We start from the raw sequence: 22,372 nt of genomic DNA, 5'->3' as shown, positions 1-22,372 counted from the left end.
TTTTTACAAAGAAGACCAGGATCAATCAGGCACCATGGATACCCGGGAGCATTCTCAGCCAGTATGAACAACTCAGCTTGACTTACAGAGACAACTCACTTATATAGGTTTATGTATGGAGGGTTCTCTTAACATTTGTTCATCAGTAGCAGATTCTCACTTTTTCCATGTAAGGTACATCATTCCAACATGTCCCAGGACAGGAACAAGGATCTCTTCTATCTAAACATGTCTTGGAGTAGCATAAACATTCCAGGAATAACATTTCAGTTGCCTGGAAATCCAGACTGACTTTATTTATGTATTAATATAAATACAAATAAAGGCTCCTAACATGGAGATAGGAGATCACATGGAGATTCAGTTTGGATTTTCCAAGCTAACATTTCAGCCCTATGGTTTCAGTAACGCGTCCCTGGATAACCCAAACTGCAGTCGCACCATACAAAACAAATTGAACTGAATTGAACTGAAATGAGCATATATCTCTGGTCAGATACTACAGCATCTACTTTATTCTGTGGAGGGTTGCAACAGTGTGTATGAATCTTGAACCTTTTACCCTTACTGTATCACATGAGAATCCCTTGAATCAAAAAGTCTGGGGAAACCACATAGCTGTGATGTCACGGAAGGTCCCTCAGTGGAGTGCAAATAAGTTGAGCGATGAGGAAGTGCAACAGTCAAAGTGTGATTGACAGTGACAGAGATGGAAGTGAAGCTGCAGTTCAGCGTCTTCGTGCTACTCATACAGGGTGAGTACGTTATTTTATTGTTTGTTGACAGACAAAGTTTGTGATGAAACATAGAGAAGACTGAAATGAGACAGCAACCTGATCTGATGACTATGTACGATAGTTTAGATAACTTACCACAGCGTCTCTCTACAGCGTTGTGTGATGTTTTAGCTTTTGATGCTTCATTTTGAAAAAATTAAGTGAGAGTCACGAACTTTGATGCTTCTGATAAATCAAATGGTTTCATCTTGTAGTAAAAGCATTGTTGCCTGAGCTGTTTATGTGCTGTGTTAATGCACTGCGTCTCAGTTTGGATTCTTGTCTAACTGCACATTCTTGTGTGTACAGTGTCCTCCAAAAGTAGAATGAAACTACCGTTTTGAGGCATTTGATTTAAAAGTTAAAATAAAAACATGATATTGATTATTAAATGTACACTACCGTTCAAAGGTTTGTTGTCATCCAGGCAATTTTATGTTTTCCATATAGAGTCATACTTTTATTCATGTGCTAATATAACTGCATAAGGGTTTTCTAATCATCAATTAGCCTTTCAACATGATTAGCTAACATAATATAGCATTAGAGCACAGGAGTGATGGCTGCTGGAAATGTTCCTCTGTACCCCTATGTAGATATTCTATTAAAAATCAACCGTAATTTACCACATTAACAATGTCTACACTGTATTTCTAATTGATTTAATGTTTTCTTCACTGAAAAAAAACTGCTTTTCCTTCAAAAATAAAGACATTTCTAAGTGACCCCAAACTTTTGAGCAGTAGTGTATATTTACAGATTAACTTTTGTAAAAAAATTAAAAAGTCTATCTATCTATCTATCTATCTATCTATCTATCTATCTATCTATCTATCTATCTATCTATCTATCTATCTATCTATCTATCTATCTATCTATCTATCTAAAGCATGAACACTACCGTTCAAAAGTTTGGGGTCACTTAGAAATGTCCTTATTTTTGAAAGAAAAGCATTTTTTTTCAATGAAGATAACATTAAATTAATCAGGAATACAGTCTAGACTTTGTTAATGTGGTAAATGACTTTTCTAACTGGTTCTCAGGTTCAGTTAAAGTAATTGCATAGCTAACAAGCCCACTAGAATGGAAAAAAACGCCTCTGAACCTTCAAGCCCACTGTCCTCAGCAATGGTGTGAATTTGCCCCCACAAATGTGTTTTCCAAACAGCTCGTCATTCTCACCCCACAGGAAAGAAAAATAATCTAAAGCCCCCGTAAACAACCTACACTGAACTTATTTTCTCTCACAACTGCTTTACTTTCTCTTTCACCATGAAAGGACTGACCACATTACTTCCTGTCACAGCAGAAATGCATTCAATTTGTAACGGGGGGCTACTGCTGCCACAGAAAAGAAAAAACACTCACCCACACTCAAACACACACAGTGTCAAGGCAGTGGCAGAGATGAGTCAAAGTGTGATAAAAACTTTTTTAAAACTTAGGGCTACTCTGTAAAAAGGAATGAAACAAGCGTCCGCTGTTCTTGGCGTGACGCAGTAGATGGTTGCTAATTTTTATCTGAAGGGTAGTATGGTATTTTATAAAATGCTGCATGTATCATCAGACTTTAGCATGAAATGACATTGTGTTTTGTTGTGAATTTTCAAGTAAAGTTATGTGTTATGACTCATCTGATTGCAGTTTCACTGGCGGTGTGGCAGCGTGTGACTGTGAAGAAAGGTCAAACACTCAGCCTAAGCTGTCCTATTACTAACGCTCACAAGTCTCATGTGGACTGGAAGAACCCTGAAGGATATATTATGTTCTTCAATGAAAAACAAGGTGAAATGACATATCTTGTACCTCAATCACACTAACATACTTATACGCACAAACTCAAATTGACTGACTGACTGAAAATTATAAGAATCCCTCATACTTGTGAAAGACTGATATTAAACATGTTTTTTTTTTCCAGCTTTAAAGGACAAACGCTACAGCATCAATAAATTCTCTGAGTCGGAGTTCTCCATCAGTATTTCCAGTGTCACTTTTAAAGATGGAGGAAATTACACATGCTCCCACTTCGACCATCCAATGACAGAAAAGAAATTTGAGGTGACAGTCTTAGGTGAGAATAATGTTGAATCCACCAGAGATCTCACTTGACAATGGTGTCGTAACTTTACCATCAGAGCTACCATCTTCATCACATCTCATCACAACTATTATGATGTTGGTTGGACAGTTATTTCATAATCCTGTATTTACATTTGTTCTGTTATTGAATCTTTTTAAGATTATCCCAAAATGACAGTAACACGTCATGATGGAAAGATTGTCATTAAGTGCGTTGCCGAGGGGAACCTTTCGCCTCCCAACATCTCCTGGAAATTTGATAAGGATCCTGAATTTTATGGTAAGTTTGAAAAAAAACTGAGATTGTTAACTTCAGTAGTAAACATGAGGAAAAAAATTTAATCAAGGAGTGGAGTCATAGAAGGTAAAACAACTCACAAAGTCACATCACCTTCCATCTTTAGCTGCATCTTTTGGTGAGCAATATTTGTCGTGCAGAACTGCCAATCACATCGCTGTTTTAGACAGATGAAAGGGTCAATATGACCCTGTGACTGTAACCTGAAGATGTGCACATACTGTGATGCAAATATACACTGCAAAAACACTGCCATGTTATTCGTTCAAACTCAAATCAATTTAAAATCCATCCGTTGCAAAAAGAAAAAGTCATCTCGCCTTAAAACTAGTAGAAAGGCTGTGATAAACAAGATTGAAATAAACCATGGATTGTCAAAATTCAAGTTAACCAATAGACGTAATACTTCACTGTGACAAATTAAGACTAGTTACCTTGAAATAAGAATAATATCTGAATATATTTGGTATCTTTGATAAACATAAATAAAACCAAATCATCTTGAGAAAGGATTTTATGACTTTTGAAATGTTTCTTCAAGTTTACAAGGAAAAATAGCAGGAGCTTTGACACTTGTCATTGTTTTTGAACACCCAGTATGCATTTGCACTTTTGCAGTATATTAAAATTAGACTCGACTCTTGGGGCGCCCCACTAGCTCAATAGGTGGGGCGGGTGACCCATTAACAGGGGTATAGTCCCCGATGCAGCGGTATCCAGTTCATGACCCTTTGCTGCATGTCTTTCCCCCGCTCGTCTCACCACGTTTCCTGTCTCTCTCTCCACTGTCCTATATAATAAGGGCCAAAAAAATAGAAAAATAATCAGTCTCGACTCTGAGCACATCTGTTAATGACACTGCCCAGCACAACTGTTGTCATTTTACCCACAATGGAAATTTTCTTTTAACAAAGGAACCCGACACTGCAAACCTGTAAACTGCCTAGTCTCCCTGTAACCTCATCGTAAACTTTTTGGAAACTATAGATGTTAATTTGTTTAGATATCTTATTTGTGATGCCTCTTTTTCTCTTGATGTAATCTATGGCACCTTCTCAGCAGAGGATGCTAATGACATCAATCTCATTCCACAGGTGATGTACATTTCCGACATGAAGATAAAAAATATGTCTCTCAGGCGATGCTGCATATTTTCCCGCCGGAGAAAAGAGTCTCTGTAAAATGCCTTGTTCGCCACCCTGCACTGCATTCCCAGCCTTTGATGGACTTTGTCAATGTTGGACGAAACTGTGAGTATATTTCATTTAATCTCTTGCTTACCTGCTGCTACGTCAGTGCCTATAACTTTTGGAAATCACAAATTAGCAACAGTCACTGTATTAGAAAACACTTGAGAGCTACAAAGCACTTCTGCATAAAGAGTGATATTTGAGGAAGAGAGACAGCGTAGTGGTGTCGTCACAAAACGGAAAACACTGCAGAAGGTTTTTTCTCATGAGTTCCTCCATGACGCCGTCCACAGAACTGGACTGTGAAACTCGACCAGTCAAAAACCAGAAAAGGACAGTCCCTTGTAATTTCCTCTTTCTGTGTGCTGTAAATTTTAATTTTAAAAGAACAATGTGACACTTTTCAGATTCGTAAAATGTGAGTGGGAATTTTCCCTTTGATTTTCTATGAACTGAATGCTGTTTCCCTTATTGATAATATAAACTCCCTTTCTGTCGCAGCTAAAAGGCGCCACCACACGACCACAGTTAAGCCTCAAGTGTCCACAAGGAAGCTGGAAACAACAACCAGCTGGATCAGAGATAGTATAACGGCAGAGTCCTTCACAACTGGAGATGTGAACAGGCCTGCTACATCCACAGGCTCACATCTGAGTGCTACTGGTGAGTTAAACTGCCCTCATGTGTATGTGATTTTCATGCTACATTGGCTTTAAGTGACAGGAAATTCTACAACAGATGACATCCATCCATCCATTCTCTATACACCGCTTTATCCTCACTAGGGTCGCGGGGGGTGCTGGAGCCTAAGATGACATACACTACTGTACAAAAGTTTGGGGTCACTTAGAAATGTCCTTATTTTTGAAAGAAAGGCAGTTTTTTTCAATGAAGATAACATTAAATTAATCAGGAATACAGTCTAGACTTTGTTAATGTGATAAATGACAATTCTAGCTGGAAACAGCTGATTTTTAATGTAATATCTACATCGAGGTACAGAGGTCCATTTCCTGCAACCTTCACTCCTATGATTTTATGCTACATTGTGTTAGCTAATGGTGTTGAAAGGCTACCTGATGACTGGAAAACCGATGTGCAATTATGTTAGCACATGAATTAAATTGTGAGTTTTCAAGAAAAACACGAAATTGCCTGGGTGATCCCAAACCTTTGAATGGTTGTATGTGGAGATGACGGGCAACAACCAAAAAGTTATTTTAATGAGACATTGCAGAAAAATAGTCACACCCTTTGACATTGTAAATTCCGCTAGTCCTCAAAAACATGCATATGACAAAGTCTTCATACATTTATTAAATGCACAGTATCTAAAAAAAAACAATTCTACACTGTAAGTAATGTATTGCTCGACGTAGCAAGTGCGTAGTGTACTATGCAAACTGCGAGCGTGGGGATGGAAACTACAGATCACACTTTCACATAGCAACAGACTACGGCTTAACCGCCTCTGTGGCTGTGATGCTTTTAGATCTGTTTCCTGTGATGGAGATCTCAAAGTAAAGTGTGAAACTGTCATGTTACACATCGTAATAACTTCTGATTATGGAACAGCGAGGTGAAGAACACCTATGAAATATACATGAATGTCTAAGATTTGACTTCCTGTTTCCAGAAAAGACTTCTTACATCTTCTGTCTTCTGTGTTTTTAACTTAAAAGACTAAAAAGCAGTTTGACAGAGCTAAATCCATTTAAAATTTTAAAGTTATACAGAGCATTGCCTCTATTTTAATGATATTGACTTACTTATCTGCTTGTCTTCGTTTTTATTCTTGAAAACTTTTCTGATTTCTGTTTTCCAGTTAACTTTAATCATCAGAATGTCTTCATTTTTTTTGTAGATAACTCAACCGGGGTGAGCAATGACACCACTAGTGAGGCAACAAACACAACAGGTATGAAATTCTCTGTATAGCAAAATTACTGTATGGGCAAAACTGTTCCTGAAACATGTCTGTCTGACGCCATCTAGTGATAATTCTGGACAACTACAATTGAGTTGCTTCATCAGAATAGATGGTTGACTTGGGCTGCAGCACTTTCATTAATTCTTTGTTAATTATTCTATCTGCTTTCTACATTCTTCTTTATAGGATGGATATTTGTCTCTAATACAACAGAAAACATCTCTTCCTATAACAACACGGACAAAATAGGTAAATTCACACTATAAACCATACCACCATATGCATGAATGAGACTAATATGCAGTTTCTGTGCTATGAAAATGCTGTTGACATCACAAGTGTTCCCTATGCACACTAAGATTTGCATTTTTGTCCATTCTCAGGAAGCTCTGACACAAATATGCAAAAAGGAAGTAAGAGAAATTCATCACTACTGGTCCTTCTAGTGACATGCCTAATCTTTGGCCTTCTGGTGGTGGTTATTTTTTTTGCCATCAAACTGAGGAGAGCTCACCTAGCCTGGAAGAGAGGTAAGCGGACCACATTCTCATTTTCTGCATGACAGGATGCATTACTAGGCTGAGACTGATGTTAATTTCAGTTTTAGTCAAGACTGTACATCCGTGAAGCAAACCGTCTGTGCTGCCTTTACTCTGTTGTCTGTGTCATATGTGTCCAGAAATATTGTTTCAGTTCCATGTATTTGAACGGTTGAAAGAGCTATAAAAATATAAAGCAGGAAGTAACATAGATAGACCACAAGTGCTATCTTCATGAAATGTATTATTTAAAAAATCATATGACAGTTTTTATGGTTACAGAGAATGAAGATTCTAATCCATCAGAGGAGAGCAGTAAATCCAAATCAAGCCAGGAGGAGAAAGGCCTCCAAGCACAAAGAAAAAGAGGTACACATAATGTATTAAATTTTTGATGGGATAATCTGTGGAAATGTGGTGAAAAACATGCCAGCAGAGGTTATGATCGTCCCTGCTCTTATGGCATGCTTTGTAAATTGAAACATTATTCATTTTGTTCTGTGGGTTCAGATTTCATGTGATTATGATTGAATGAAACTTTAAGGTTTAGACAATGAATTTCACAGCTTAGTGAAACATGGTTAGGGTGGGTGAGGTAAGGTAAGGTGCAAGCTTTTACCTTGCCACCACCTCATGCCTTTCAGCCATAGTCTCTGGTGACAGACTTCTCTTTGCTCAGATACAGGGCTGGTGTGTGAAGAAGCAATATGTTTCTGTAATTAATCACTGATCGTGAAATGCTCTCTCCCTCTTGCTTCTCTCTCTCTATTCTTCACAGCACCCTTCAACACAGCATTCACACAGTATGTTATTGAAGAACCAACGACGTCAGCGCTAACAGAGAGTGTCAACAAAGAACACACCTTGCAACCTCAACCCGCAGCACAAACTTCGGCCAAATCTGATATAAAGGAGACATCACTCTAGAACTGTGTAAAATACAGCTTTAATGATATCAGCAAAACCATTATGCTCACACATAAGCTTTATTAACTGCAAATTTAGCACAGTGTGTGCAGTGTTTACAACATTACTCATTAATTATTAGCAAAAGCACGCTAATACCGTGTTATCCCTCTGCTTTGGTCTCAAACAGCCTCAGTTTTTGGTGTCTTGGATTCCATATGATGTTAGAAAAACTCCTCTGAGATTCTTCTCCATGTTACATGACTGTGCCATACATTTTTTGCTGATTTTTGTGATTTTGTCATGCTGCAAATCTACCATTCCGCCACATTATAAAGGTTACTGGAGGCAATTGAACTTATCGTCATGTCCACAAAACCAGTTTGAGACAACTTTTTTTTGTGGCATGGTGGATTATCTTGCTGGAGGCAGCCCTTTGACAATGGTAACCTGTGGTCATAAACTGACATACGTGGCCATCAATAATATTTTAACTGCTTATGGCATACATTAGTGATTGGTACAAACGGGCCTGAGTAGTGCCAACAAAACATCCCCCATCTCAATAAACCACCAGCAGCCTGGACTGTTTTCACAAGAAAGGTTGGTCCATGGATTTATGCTGTTGACACCAAAATCTTGGCCTATCATTTTCAGCCTCAGCAAAAATGGAGACTTATAAGACCGAGGTGTTTTTCTTCAGCAGTCTTCAAATCCAGGACATCAGCTTGTTTAAAAAATACACACACACACTCACACACACACAAGCTTGTCTGACACCAACTGTTTTGTTATGCTATCATGAATCACATTTTCCTCATTCTGACATCTGATGTGAATATTATTTGAAGAACCTGCCTGTAACTGCTGGATTTTGTACATTAATGCATTCCTTATAACTGTCCTTCTGTACTGTACTCTGTAAATATTGTATAAACATTTTCTCTGTAAACAGGTACCAATAAATAATATTTTGCCGGAGCATACTGTGTTTGAACATGGAGCAACAGTGTTTCAGGAAATATAGTTTTGCATATTAACTTTATTTTTCATTATCATCTACAAAAATACTTAAAATAATTTAAAAAGGAGGTTTCACTGACTTATGAAAACGTTTTTGAATATTTTAATGAAATTAAATGTAGCTTGTATCACAGTAACATTATTTCAGATGTATCTGATTATGTGCTACTTAAAGGCTCTGAAGCGACAAATACTGAAGCTTTATGGAAACAGAAGCTAAATAAAGCTCAAAGTATGAAAAAACATCAACAACTGTCCTTAATCTAGCAAAGTGGTTAAAAACAAACACATTTTAATAAGAGGAAGTACACTAGCTAACCCTGATCAAGCCATCCCAGGACTGACCTTTGATTTGTTTAGTAATTCCCCCATTTAAAAAGAGTATAAGCTGATTCCATGGTTTCCTTGGACATGTAAGTGTGCAATATAGATATGAATTCTCGGAAACAAGGTCGTTTGTCTCACGACACATTGTCTATCCAGTCATAGCTACCGCATGGTCTCTGCGGTCATTCACTGCGATTATGAAATAAAGCCGATAAAACGGGAAGCCGGAAGAATCGTCATTGGCGTCATCAAAGATGTTGCGTCTCATTGGTCTACTGTCGAGGAAAGACTGAAAGACTCTACGCTGATTGGCTGCTGTGCCGACCATATAAACGATTCGTTAAACCAACCCCTTCCTTTCCCTTCTCATACCGGCAAGGTCCAGTCTCCCTCGCCGTCCATTCCTACCCAACACCCAGTCAACCTCGGTTCAGCAATTCGGTAAGTGACTGTAGAATACGTCCCGTCGAAAGGGATGAGACTATATTTGTTCCCACATTCGTTTTGCGTTGTTTCGGTTTTGGCGTTTACCTTTTAGTGCCACCCGGTAGCAGACAGAAATTTACTTTAGCGTAAAAATTAGTCTAGTTTGATGTGAAGGAGAGAGTGGTGATGATCAGAAATCGAATGCTTGGTCTGTAGCTGTAATATCAGGATAAAATGATCCGTTTTTTTTCACGGCGGCGTCTTGGTGTTGGTGAGGGTGGGGGTGGTGTGCTGACTGAGACGTTCCAGAATGTTCTCGAACACGAGCTGTCAAGCTACCCGGATTGAACAGACTTCCGGTTGATTTTTAAGAACAAAAGCTGTCTTGAAACAATGAGCGTCTCCGATTGAAATTCGTCTGGCTCTTTTGCCTCTAACCTCACTAGTTTAATATACGGCTTTTCTAGGATACCGCTGTAAATTGTTTTTCTATAGCTTAAACGGTAAATATGCTTTTGCGTTTTGTTAACTTCCGCTCTTTGCTGTTGCGGTGTTCGGTAAACTTGATGCGTCATTGTCACATGGCCAAAACTACTGCTGTGCTGGAACGGGACCAGTTTTTACAGCATTGCTTCGGCTAGTTGCCACTACGATTTATTGAAATTGCATACTATTACTACTTTCATCCTTAAATGCTGCTTTAATTTTTTTACTATCTAAAAATACACTCTCTCCACTGGAACTATCATTTAAAGATTAAAGTAGTTTATTAGTATTTTAAAGTGGTGGAAATCAATTTGGTATCTATGCAAAGTTGTTAATAATTTCAATAATTTCCTTTGTGTAACCTATTGTCATAAGTTTGTTTAGCTAAGTAAATTTGAGGTAAAACTGAAGGCATTTGAAATTTGTCACTAATTGAGCATTTTGTTTTTATTGCCTTTTGTTTCAATATTCAGGAAACATGTCTAAGGGACCAGCAGTTGGCATCGATCTTGGGACCACCTACTCCTGTGTTGGTGTTTTCCAGCATGGCAAAGTTGAAATCATTGCCAATGACCAGGGCAACAGGACCACACCCAGCTACGTGGCCTTCACAGATAGTGAGAGGCTGATTGGAGATGCAGCCAAGAATCAGGTTGCCATGAACCCTACCAACACAGTCTTTGGTAAGCGTGAACTGCCTGCTGAAAATCAAGTCATTTATCACAATAGTCAATTACTTCAATGTCCACCCGAGCCCAGTGCACTTGTTTAAAGCAATTGTAATTTTTAAACTCCTATGATAATTTAAAAAATACATTAGTATGACATTACTTGATTCTTTAGTTGCACCATCAGATCACAATGTGATGTTTCCTGCCGTTGGTACTTTTCACAAGAGGGTGAAGGACTTGGCTCAGCTTCTTTAATGTCTGAGTGACATTCCTAATGGAAGGGCACATAAGTTTTTCTTTTTTTAACAAAATTTTCTGTGTTTTGCAGATGCCAAACGACTGATTGGCCGTAGGTTTGACGACACAGTTGTGCAATCAGACATGAAGCACTGGCCATTTAATGTCATCAATGACAACACTCGCCCCAAAGTTCAAGTTGAGTATAAGGGTGAAACAAAGTCCTTCTACCCAGAAGAGATTTCCTCCATGGTGCTGACAAAGATGAAGGAGATTGCTGAAGCCTACCTCGGAAAGGTAAGATTTTAATAGGTTAAATAGTGAATAATGCTTAAAACTTGATGTGAATCACACTAATGGTTGGCTTATACCTTTTCAGACTGTCAACAACGCTGTAATCACAGTACCTGCCTACTTCAATGACTCCCAGCGCCAGGCCACAAAGGATGCTGGTACCATCTCTGGCCTCAATGTTCTGCGTATCATCAATGAACCAACTGCAGCTGCAATTGCATATGGGTTGGACAAGAAGGTAAATAGAACTTAAGACAATTCCAGTTATACCAGAGTGTGTGACAAAATTAGAGCATTTTGTCATTATCTTCTCTGCCTTTGGAATTAATCTAAACCCATTAAATTTCCAGGTTGGGTCAGAGAGGAACGTTCTCATTTTTGACCTTGGTGGCGGCACTTTCGACGTGTCCATCTTGACCATTGAGGATGGCATCTTTGAGGTCAAGTCCACTGCTGGAGATACCCATCTTGGTGGGGAGGACTTTGACAACCGCATGGTCAACCACTTCATTGCAGAGTTCAAACGCAAGTACAAGAAGGACATCAGCGACAACAAGAGGGCTGTTCGTCGTCTGCGCACGGCTTGCGAGAGGGCAAAGCGCACCCTGTCTTCCAGCACCCAGGCCAGCATCGAAATCGACTCTCTGTATGAGGGAGTTGACTTCTACACCTCTATCACCAGGGCTCGCTTTGAGGAGCTCAACGCTGACCTGTTCCGTGGCACCCTAGACCCTGTGGAGAAGTCACTTCGTGATGCCAAGATGGATAAAGGGCAGATTCATGACATCGTGTTGGTTGGTGGCTCCACCCGTATCCCTAAAATCCAGAAACTTCTCCAGGATTTCTTCAATGGAAAGGAGCTGAACAAGAGCATCAATCCAGATGAAGCTGTTGCCTACGGAGCTGGTAAGTCTTCAGTGGAAGATGAACACATTCTGTATTTTCCTAACTGCTTGCATAGTGATGGCTGTTCAAATTTGGGAGCTTGAGATCTGGGTCTTTCATGAACTGCACTTGGGGTTGTAACTTGGAGGAACTTTTTCAAGGACTAATCATCACTTATATTTACAGCTGTCCAGGCTGCTATCCTGTCTGGCGACAAGTCTGAGAATGTGCAGGACCTGCTGCTTCTGGATGTCACTCCTCTCTCCCTGGGTATTGAGACTGCTGGAGGTGTCATGACTGTTCTGATCAAACGTAACACCACCATTCCTACGAAGCAAACCCAGACCTTCACCACCTATTCTGACAACCAGCCAGGAGTGCTCATTCAGGTGAGGACAACATCAACATATTTGACTCTTAATGTTTCGCAGTGATGACGTTTACTCCTGCCATTCGTAGTTTCCACCAGAGGTCATAAGACCAAAGATGGCCCTGACCTTCCTTGGATGTCTGAGCGAAGTAAACTTGGCAGAAATGTTGATTCATAATTGAAAAATCGTCTGCTAACCCTACATGTTTCTACCAGGTTTACGAGGGTGAGCGTGCTATGACCAGGGACAACAATCTGCTGGGCAAGTTTGAGCTGACGGGCATCCCTCCTGCTCCACGTGGTGTTCCCCAGATTGAAGTGACATTCGACATTGATGCCAACGGCATCATGAATGTCTCTGCTGTTGACAAGAGCACTGGCAAGGAAAATAAGATCACCATCACCAATGACAAGGGTAAGTTATAGCTAAATTTAAGCACCATTTTGGATGTGCAATTGCGCAAGTTCTGACCACACTGTCCTTCCAGGTCGCCTCAGCAAGGAGGACATTGAACGCATGGTTCAGGAAGCTGAGAAATACAAGGCTGAGGATGACGTGCAACGTGACAAAGTATCTGCTAAGAATGGCCTGGAGTCATACGCTTTCAACATGAAGTCCACAGTGGAGGATGAGAAGCTTGCTGGCAAAATCAGTGATGAAGACAAGCAGAAGATCTTGGACAAGTGCAATGAAGTCATCAGCTGGCTGGACAAAAATCAGGTAAATATAAAACTTTTTTGTCAGTGTACAACAGCAGTGCAGAACACAAGGAACAAATGATTTTATTTTATTTTTTTGTTTTGCAGACTGCCGAGAAGGATGAGTATGAACATCAACAGAAGGAGCTGGAGAAAGTTTGTAACCCCATCATCACCAAGCTGTACCAGAGTGCTGGTGGAATGCCTGGTGGTATGCCAGAGGGCATGCCTGGTGGCTTTGCTGGCGCTGGTGGTGCTGCTCCTGGTGGTGGATCCTCCGGCCCAACCATTGAGGAGGTCGACTAAACATTCCATCCAACTGCTACCTCTGAGATGTTTTTCAAGAAAGTAACCCTCTTAAAGCACAAATTACAAGCTAAAGAGTGTAATTTCAAGTAAAACAGGGTTCCAAGCTCACATTTATTGCATTGTGTGCAACACAAGTGGGAACAACTTGTAGTTGGCATTACTGAGTGGTCACTTCACATGTATGGTACAGTGTTTTGTATACTGGGATGCCACTACCTTGACAATAAATCTTGTAACCCCCTGCACATTTCAGTTGTTTTTCTTCTGCTTTTCAGAGCCATCAGGTTTTTGCCTTTCAAATTGGATGAAATTGTGGAATATGTAGTTATGATAGCACTACAGTGCCTATGTGGTAACCTAGAAGCAATAAACTACTTCAGTACTGTGGTAAAACTCTTGCAGAGGTAATGAAGAGCAAAACCTTGTACTTAACCCATGTAGAGGATGGGAAATTAAATGTTTCAGATGACTTCATCCTCAGTATGTTTTCAGCTTTTTAATTTTTGTGAAATGCAGCTAATGCAGTGCATGTACCTTTAAAATATCTAAAGATTTTTTTTTTTTTAAACCACGTGTTCTCTAAAAGTGATGTAAATGCAAGTGTGTTAAGGTTGGAGGCTTGTGAGATGGATGCTACTTCTTGACATAATACTTTGTGGCCCCAAATTAGTATCTTTAAAAAAAAAAATCAGGATCATTGTTACGGCCGGCAAGAGACTAATGGAACACAATGTAATGTGAATGATGGCCAGGCTTTACTCCGGCTGCGCTGTTTTCTTCTTCCTGTTACATGACCTGACATTGCGAATGTGTGACTCATAAGGGAGACACAAATGAAGCGAAGCCATTACGAATTTTGGATTACTAATAAGCTATCTTTCTTTGTGTAAACGACAGACGGCTTGTTTGTATTTAATATCGGTTGTTGAAAGTGTGAACTTCCGGTTGGGCACTTCAAGACAGTGCGTCGCCGTCTCCATGGTTACCTTACTGAATACTGGCAAAGGACAGCAGGTCAGTATTTGAGCGAGTTGATTTATCTAAATGTTTCATTAATGCCGCAATGTCGTCACTGTAGACACAGGGAAAGCTGTAGATATTTTACGTGGTCGGAATTGAGAGGTAACTTCATGAAGTTCCCGTACGCTAGCTTCGTGCAGTCAAAAATACGATAGCCGCTGAGCTAGCTGTAAATGTTTGCTTTTATATTAAACGAAAATCAAAACATTATTTGTTTCCTGGGGGCGACTTGGGTGAACAAGTAAATGATTCAAGGTGCAGGTGTGCTGAATATATGACGAAACCGAATACCTCATCTGAAGCTAGTAAACAATGTTATCTGAACGTTATACTGTGTAAAAAAGATGAATCAAGACACAGCAAGTATCCAGAACAACTTTAATAAGAAAATCAATACACTTATAAAAAATACAGGAAAGCACTGGGATACACAGTTTGGATTGTGGATGGTAGGAGTGGGTCATGTCCCAAATAGTTAATGGGAAATAAACACCATACAAAATGGCGTGTGAAAACTTCCTGGGTATGTATCATAGACTTACTGTAGCTTGGAGATTCCTCGACTTGAATACAGAAATATATTAATATAGTTTGTTGAAGCATTTGCAAAAATGCTCAGCATACTTGAGTTTCATTTATAGCCTGCTACTCATCTTGTATAATAGAACAGTCTCTGTTTGCTGGTTGTAGTGTTTATAAATTACTATCTTTCTGCATTTTTCTCTTCCTATTTTTTGACAGCCACAGAGAAAAGGTCTTCATGAAGGAGACAATCCACCCACAACATAGACATGGATAAAGGACTCAAACATGGAAAGATGTGTCATGTGTTGAAAACTCAAGAAGACAGGCGATCTTCAAGACAAACAGCTCTCATCAAACAGTGGGAATTTGTAAAGTCAGACACCAGAGGTTTGGCCCAAGAGAGAGCCATCCAACAGCAGCTGCAACTCAGCCACCATGACCAAGTCAAATTCATATGGAGTCAGAAGGAGAATGCTGATAGTTTACAGCAAGGAGACCATGGAAATGAGGATGCAGAAGAAGAAAATGAATATCTTCACCTATATGATAGTCTAGAAGTTCACCCCCAAGACAAGAAGAATCCCATCCTGTTAGACTCCAAACATTTGGGATCACAAATAGAAGAAAAAGAAGAGAAAGGGTAAGTTTAGCTGTTTAGTCTTTGTCTGATAAATAGGCATTTTAATTTTGTAATTAATTGATAGTGTCCAAAATAACAACAATAACACACCTCATCATCAGTTGTAGTCAGAAGAGTGTTCTGTTGCACATGAATGGAAACCTAACAATGACAATGGAATGAACACACTGACTATAGGGTCATTCCAGAATTGGAGGATATTAAGGAATCAACAGTTTTGAAAAATACGCCTTTTCTTTTACAATTGTCTGCTACATATTCATCAATAATAGGTAATAAACTATCAAAGGCTTGACTTGGTCAGCTTGCACATCAATGATTCAATTTCTATTCCATGTTTTATTTGTTGTTTGTTAACCCTACTCTAATCACAGTAACAGGGTTGCTAATCCATGCTAATGTTCCCTTTTCCTCAGGAGTAGAAGCTAGATATTTAGCTAGCTGTTACTGCTGACCAAAAGGACAAACTTACTGATGGAAAAAAGTAAAGAATAAAGTAAATATAATTGTCTTGTCCCCATAAGATGCATAACAGGGTATAAAAAAACAGAAGAGAGGACATAGCTTTGCTCTACCCATTCTTTTGATAATGTTAATTCCAGTGTATCACATGATTCACTATTTTCTTCTTCTTCTGCATTTAGTTATCATAACAGGGTTGTTGTTGGACAGACGCACTATGCATAATAATTGTTGTTTTAAATATTATCTTGATTTAAAAATATTCCCACAATTGCAATAGATATCAATGAAAATAATACCAAATAATAAATCCTAGGGTTTCAATAGGGTCTTCGCACCTTTAATGTTCGGACCCTAAAAACTAACTGTTTTGTTTGAGATTCAATTTGGTCATCAAGGGCGTGGGGCAAGAGAAAAAAATGGCATTTTAAGGGAACTCCAGACTTATTTGGTAATTTAACAAAAAAATTGTCAAATGTTCTTTTGTCCTTTTTTTTAATTTGGTCTGGACAAATACATTTTCAAAGCAACTGCATGTTTTAGTATTTTGTACATGGATTACTTGAGATTTGATGGGTTTTGCGTCTTCCAATTCTGGAATGACCCTATACTTCTATGCCACAATAGGAAAGCTCCATCTGTAACTGTATTTTTTAAAAAGTAAACGAACTTTAAGAAAATATTAAACCCACGATGTGAATATTGGTATTTTGACCTACCTACACCATCTTTGACTCTCAGTTACACGTCCATTGGTTCCTGCTAAGGATGTAAATGTTAACAGATGAGCCACAAATTTGTAATTTGTTAAAAAGAGGATCCGTGTTTTCCTAAGTATGTGCTGTAGTTTTTTCAAAAATTGTTCAGGTGTATATGGCACTAATATGTTGCAGTGTTTTTGTCTTCATGGTAATGGGAGACATGAAAAACTGTGCAACAGTGTGACTTGCCTTTAACACAGGGAACTCTATAGCAAAGAGCTTTGGATATTAAAAAAAATGTTATTTTAGGCTTTAATTTAAACTTGTTAACAATTAGACAAACACCTGGCATCTGGACAAAGATGAAAAAAAAAAGAAGGCGGGAGTGGTTGGCACTTCTTCTGCAACTTGATGGCAACACCTTTGACCAATCGCACTTTTTGCACTTTTTGCACTTACTAAAGGTTTTTCCTTATGTCTGAATTCTTTCTTGTGTTGTATGTCGCTTTGGACAAAAGCGTCTGCTAAATGAAATTGTTGAATAGTAGAATTGTAGGAATACATGACTTAATTTGACATAAAGGTATATGCAGTTTGGCCAGTAGATGGCAGTAATTGATGTTAGTTACACAAATTCTGAGGACTGACTGCTCCAAAAAATACCATGGAGGCTTTATTAGTACCAAAAATATGTTTTATGTTTGGCTATGGACAGGGAGGGGGCTTAGATATTGTGTTGGAAAGAAAATCAGCTCAAATTGTTATTGTGTATCATAATAAATCTATGAACATGCCATTATATTCACCACAAAGAGATTTGTACATGACAGTGTTAATTTTTCCTATCCAACTAGACTGTCAGTTTCACAATCTGCAGCAAATTAATTAAAATTAAACAGATAATAGTACTGCTTAGATGGAATACAACAAGGAGAATGGTAGCAGTAATCAAACCCTTTACTTTGAAACAGCAAAGGGATGACAAAGGATAAATAGCCTTCATTTGTCACTTAACCACAAAATGGTTTCAGTAATTTAATGAGATGCGGGCACTGATGCTGCTGAGAATGGCCTGATTCAGGTGCTTTCAGAATAACAGCTTTCATTTAAGGGAAATTAGATTTTTGTTTTGTTTGGGTGGATCACAATAAGTGGTCACTCATGGTCCATTAACAAGGATCATTGTTGCTGTGAGGGAGATTTCTCTTTCTCTCTTTTAAGGGAGCAGGGGCAGGCATCTAGGGTAAGGACAACACCACATCTGTTTTTACTCTCTCGTCCACTTGTACATTTGTGTCTTCTTTTTCCTTCAGACACTGACAGATAGTCATTTCCCTCCAATATAGAAAAGGGTCATTCTCAATTTTCCCATCATTAACCCATGCGGATTGATGCCCAGCAAGTGTGGGTAGGCTTCCAAAGTATATTGTTTCAAAGGAAAATGACCATGACATATTCTCACAAAAGGCTCCATTTCATAGAGGCGAGGCAGTGGACACAGTCCTATTCCCATCATAGTCCTCTCTACTGCCTCCTCAAAGCGGGTAAGCCTTTTCACACAATGCCACTGCATAGTTTACAAATCCAATGGGCATTCCTCATTCAAGCAGAAGATTCCTATTTAGGCAACTCCATTCATCCCTCTTCACTATATTTTACACACATCTCACTTGAAATACTGCAAAAGGATTTTTCTGTATAGTCCGTATGACCAGTTTTTTCATTTTCCCATTCAATGTTTCTCATAATATTTCACTTGCTTTTGTATTTAGGTGTCCGTATCTTTGGTAAGAAAAATAGGCTGTGGTGTTCTGCCAGTGTAAGAATCATCACGCCCAGCTGCATGTTGTCTATAATGCATTCTCCAACTTGTTTGAGTCTGAGTCATTAGAGAGACATCCCTTACCCTTTTGGCCTCATCGAAGTGAAGGGCTCTACACCTAGGCAACCCTCCCCCACAACACACAACATCATGGCAAGAGAATTAGGCTCCCCTCGTCCTCCCAGTAAGCACAACAAAGAGGCTCTCTGCTATTTATTTTAATGAGATCTTTTCATCACCATCAGAAAGACCATTTTAGTCTGCAATTTTCAAGCCATTTCATAAGCTGAAAATTGCCGTTTGTGAACCATTCCCCCGCTAGTAGCTCTCAAATACACTCTCATTAGTGAGCCTGGAGGTGAAAATACGAAAATTATCTGTAAATACAGGCTCATAATCCCCCTCATCTGTTTCAATTTCAGAAGTCTCTGATAAGGCCAAGCTCTCTTTGTCTGAGGGCATCATCATCATTCTAATAATGGTGTAATGCCTCTTGCTTCCTTGACCTCCCAGTATAGGCCAGTGTAGCTTTCAGGTGTCTGTAAAACTTCACTTGGATATGAAAATGTCTGTATTAAAGCTCCTTAACAACAGTTAAATTAATTAATGTAATATTATGACCTTACTCCATGTATTTGAACATTATTAATAGAGCCTATCAAAAGAGATGTTGACACTGATGTGAGTGCTAGTCACTGGCTACTTGAACTGATCATGTAATCTTTATTGTTGTTGTCTTTCTTCAGCCAGCTGCTCTCTGATGACGTCTATTCTGACCTCCGCTATGATCCCAATTGGAGGACCAACCTGAAGGGAGCTGGCCGCTTCAATGAGAGTCCACAGATTTCTGTCAAAGAGTGTTACCAGAACCCAGAAGAGCCATCTAATCAGTGGTGTGATAGCAGAGGGGGGCTGGTCATAAAAGGAGGCTACAGATACATTGTTGACACAAGTACTGCGCCTGTGTTGACTCCTCATATGGCTAGCAGTGAGTCTGATCACTTGTACCGCTTATGGCCCCAAAATGATCAGACTAGCTCGGCAACATCTCCCCAATGTCTCAACAGTTCCGCTAAAAATCAAAGTGACAACAATTTGCAGAGAGGATTCAGACAGATGGGTGAAAAAAGCCTTGACAATGTTGGTGAAACTATTAGCATAACGTCCAAGCAGACAGAGGATATACAGTCGATGCACGTTCAAGAACTTCAGACCTGCTACCAGAAAGAAGTAAAACACACGCAAGAAGGACCCATTCAAACACAGCAAAGGAGCACATCCCCACTGATGAGTCCTAAGGTTTTGTCGAATAAAAACCAGCGTCCTCTGATTGAGAACAAAGTGCAACACAACATATTAACTCTGGGCCGTATCACACCCAAATGTGGATCCTACGTGAAGGCGTACGCCCTTAAGCAGGAGATGCCTCATCAAAAAAAGGTGTGTATAGAAAACTCTCTCAACCACAAGCATCTGCTTATGGTGAAAATCACTGAATGAGAATTTTATCTTTTGAAGTATGTGGATAAACTCACAGACAGTTCCATAATGGTCTGGCTGTCTTTTCAAACACGTTGCAATTATAGAAGCAGACACCAGGAGCTGCACTAGCATTGATAATGATTCTTGGCCCACCAAGCTATTGTTACACTTGTGAGCGGTTGCAGACTTTTGGACATTTTGGAATGCAATATAAGATAACAGGTGTTTAAAAATCCCAATTTACACTTGAGTCTTTGCGATCTGCTTGGTAATATCCAGTGGCTATACAAGTTATTTCTTAATGATGGGCAGATCAAATATTTTCATTGAATCTATTAGCCTTGATGAATTTCCTTTTGTCTTTTAAATGAACAAAGGGAGCTCTGCCTGTAATTGTCCATTAGCCTAAACAGCTATTGGCAAGTTTGCAGTGTCATTTATTTAAGGTGGTACATATAAGCTTTGATGTATTTGTAAATGAAGTTATAGTAATTGTAGCACGGTGATATGTTTTGTAGTGAGTCAGTACATTGAACCTTGGCTATAATAACTAACAGCATTAAGATACTTTAAAGACAATGTTTTTTTTAAGTTATGTTTGATAGAGATCTCTATTTGCTGTGCATTTATGTAATAAGAGAAGTAATGAGTGGTCAGTACATTTACTCTTAAATAGCTATTCTAATCTTGGAGACATTGTTAAAGAAATTGCCTGAATGCAGCTTTTCTCATGAGCAGAATATAAATCAAAATTGCTTTCTGTTTTTATTCTTTTTCTTTCATCATGTATTTTTCCTTCAGCTCCTGTTCATTTAGTGTTAATATTATTATTGTCCTACTGTTGGTCTTTTTTTGTCATCTACGAAAGCAAGGAAGAGAAATCCTATGCTCTTTCCTTAGACCTCGTCTGGAAAATTGATTTGACAAAGGGGCCTACCTGTTTTTATCTGCCTTCTCTTCCACCGTATAAAAAGAGATGTGTCTGGCTATGCAGCGCTTATTAAGAGTTGATGTGTACAACAAAAACATCAGAGACGCATGGTTACCAATAGGCTTTTAGACATCTCTGCACCTGGCACAGTGGCATAATTGGTCAGGATGGCCCGCATTCCCCATTTGTTGGGCCACAAGACTGGCTATAATACCCCCAACCTTGTTCACCCATCTGAGCCCCAGCCCTCTACAATGTCTCATATCATCACCATTTACATAGTCAAGAGCCGTTAGCTTTGTGCAATGGTAAACAGAGCCAGAGCCTTTCCCTCTCCTGAACCCTTGTGTTTTGTCATCTTCCCTCTGAATTTGCTTATTAGTTTTCCATTGCCCTATCTCCCCAAAGACGTGCCTTACTTAATGGGGGACACGGGGCACGCAAGAAGGGGCAGCTATTTGAATGAAGGCTATTTCCTGTTTCATAGGATTAGTCTCAAATTGGGTGTGTTACAGCATCTGTGTGACAGATCAACATAGCTTATTAGAACTAGTCTTAACCACAATATATATATATATATATATATATATATATATATATATATATATGTGTGTGTGTATAGATATATATTTAAAAAGTATGATATAATGTGAAAAAAATATGCAAAAATGGATGTAAAAATTGAACCTTAGTTCATTGCAGCGTTTTGACTAACATGCTTGTGGAGACATTTCACCCTTAAACAGCATTAACCTGTGAATTTTGTAGGATTTGGACAGTTCAGTCTTGATTTGCTGAGATGTGACATAAGCAAATGATCAGGGACTCTTGGGAAGCTCTCATCGTGGAATTTAGCTGTTTTCACACACACACACACACACACACACCTAATACCCAATCTCAAATAAGTAACATTAGAGATGAGTATTTGATTACTAGAAAATATAATATTGAAGACTGGATAGAAGACAACTTTTCCTAATTACAATGACCACACATCTTGTAGCTGCTTCCTCCCAATCCTTGTCAGTAATTTCTTGCAAAAGACATAAACACTCTGCATATAAATGGCATCAGTTTCACAAATCAATATGAATCCAGACAAGGTAGTTGTTACTAGGCCCTTTTAAAATACCCCATTTGGTCTTTTGAGGGAAGCGACCATCTGAAGGCAACTTGTGATAATTAGACGTGTTATTAAATGTACACAATTTCCTAATGTAGCAAATGTTTAGCCTGGCCAAGTGGCAGAGTGGCTGCAGCAATGATTGGTTTCATCGTGGCTTGGGCCTCCTTTGATAAAGACAGAAGTAGCAGATCAATCTTCTGCTATTGCACTC

General features: G+C 39.0%; 3 protein-coding genes across 4 annotated transcripts in view; all 3 read left to right on the top strand.

Moving 5' to 3' along the window:
• Window positions 1-701: 701 nt before the first annotated feature.
• Window positions 702-8,047, top strand: LOC110954077 (cytotoxic and regulatory T cell molecule). The gene is made up of 11 exons (XM_022198377.2): window positions 702-755; window positions 2,422-2,562; window positions 2,699-2,851; window positions 3,020-3,139; window positions 4,252-4,407; window positions 4,849-5,010; window positions 6,212-6,265; window positions 6,464-6,526; window positions 6,661-6,807; window positions 7,099-7,185; window positions 7,595-8,047. Exons 1-11 carry the CDS (start codon window positions 710-712, stop codon window positions 7,741-7,743), a joined length of 1,278 nt encoding a protein of 425 aa, XP_022054069.2. The 5' UTR covers window positions 702-709; the 3' UTR covers window positions 7,744-8,047.
• A 1,327-nt stretch (window positions 8,048-9,374) lies between these two features.
• On the top strand, window positions 9,375-13,694 carry LOC110954078 (heat shock cognate 70 kDa protein). Its single transcript, XM_051937543.1, has 9 exons — window positions 9,375-9,513; window positions 10,458-10,667; window positions 10,984-11,189; window positions 11,272-11,424; window positions 11,537-12,092; window positions 12,258-12,460; window positions 12,658-12,856; window positions 12,930-13,162; window positions 13,249-13,694. Exons 2-9 carry the CDS (start codon window positions 10,463-10,465, stop codon window positions 13,444-13,446), a joined length of 1,953 nt encoding a protein of 650 aa, XP_051793503.1. The 5' UTR covers window positions 9,375-9,513; window positions 10,458-10,462; the 3' UTR covers window positions 13,447-13,694.
• Window positions 13,695-13,844: 150 nt separating this feature from the next.
• The window catches only part of jhy (junctional cadherin complex regulator), a 30,039-nt gene continuing 21,511 nt past the window's right edge, over window positions 13,845-22,372 (top strand). For both annotated transcript variants that reach the window (XM_022198392.2, XM_051937542.1), the window contains exons 1-3: window positions 13,845-14,463; window positions 15,211-15,634; window positions 19,366-20,059. In XM_022198392.2, the coding sequence (XP_022054084.2) occupies window positions 15,261-15,634; window positions 19,366-20,059 (1,068 nt within the window). In that variant the 5' untranslated portion in view covers window positions 13,845-14,463; window positions 15,211-15,260. The remainder of the gene's footprint in view (window positions 14,464-15,210; window positions 15,635-19,365; window positions 20,060-22,372) is intronic.

Source organism: Acanthochromis polyacanthus, chromosome 17 (assembly GCF_021347895.1).
Source record: "Acanthochromis polyacanthus isolate Apoly-LR-REF ecotype Palm Island chromosome 17, KAUST_Apoly_ChrSc, whole genome shotgun sequence".
Classification (NCBI taxonomy): Eukaryota; Metazoa; Chordata; class Actinopteri; family Pomacentridae; genus Acanthochromis; species Acanthochromis polyacanthus.
Note: the sequence above shows the minus strand (reverse complement) of the source record. Positions and strands in the feature narration are given on the sequence as shown.

Coding starts and splice junctions, on each gene's coding strand:
- LOC110954077 (XM_022198377.2), top strand. CDS start 710: ATGGAAGTGAAGCTGCAGTTCAGCGTCTTCGTGCTACTCATACAGG. Junction 2,852..3,019: donor ATTTGAGGTGACAGTCTTAG/GTGAGAATAATG, acceptor AATCTTTTTAAG/ATTATCCCAAAATGACAGTA. Junction 4,408..4,848: donor TGTCAATGTTGGACGAAACT/GTGAGTATATTT, acceptor TTTCTGTCGCAG/CTAAAAGGCGCCACCACACG.
- LOC110954078 (XM_051937543.1), top strand. CDS start 10,463: ATGTCTAAGGGACCAGCAGTTGGCATCGATCTTGGGACCACCTACTCC. Junction 10,668..10,983: donor CCCTACCAACACAGTCTTTG/GTAAGCGTGAAC, acceptor TGTGTTTTGCAG/ATGCCAAACGACTGATTGGC. Junction 12,461..12,657: donor AGCCAGGAGTGCTCATTCAG/GTGAGGACAACA, acceptor TGTTTCTACCAG/GTTTACGAGGGTGAGCGTGC.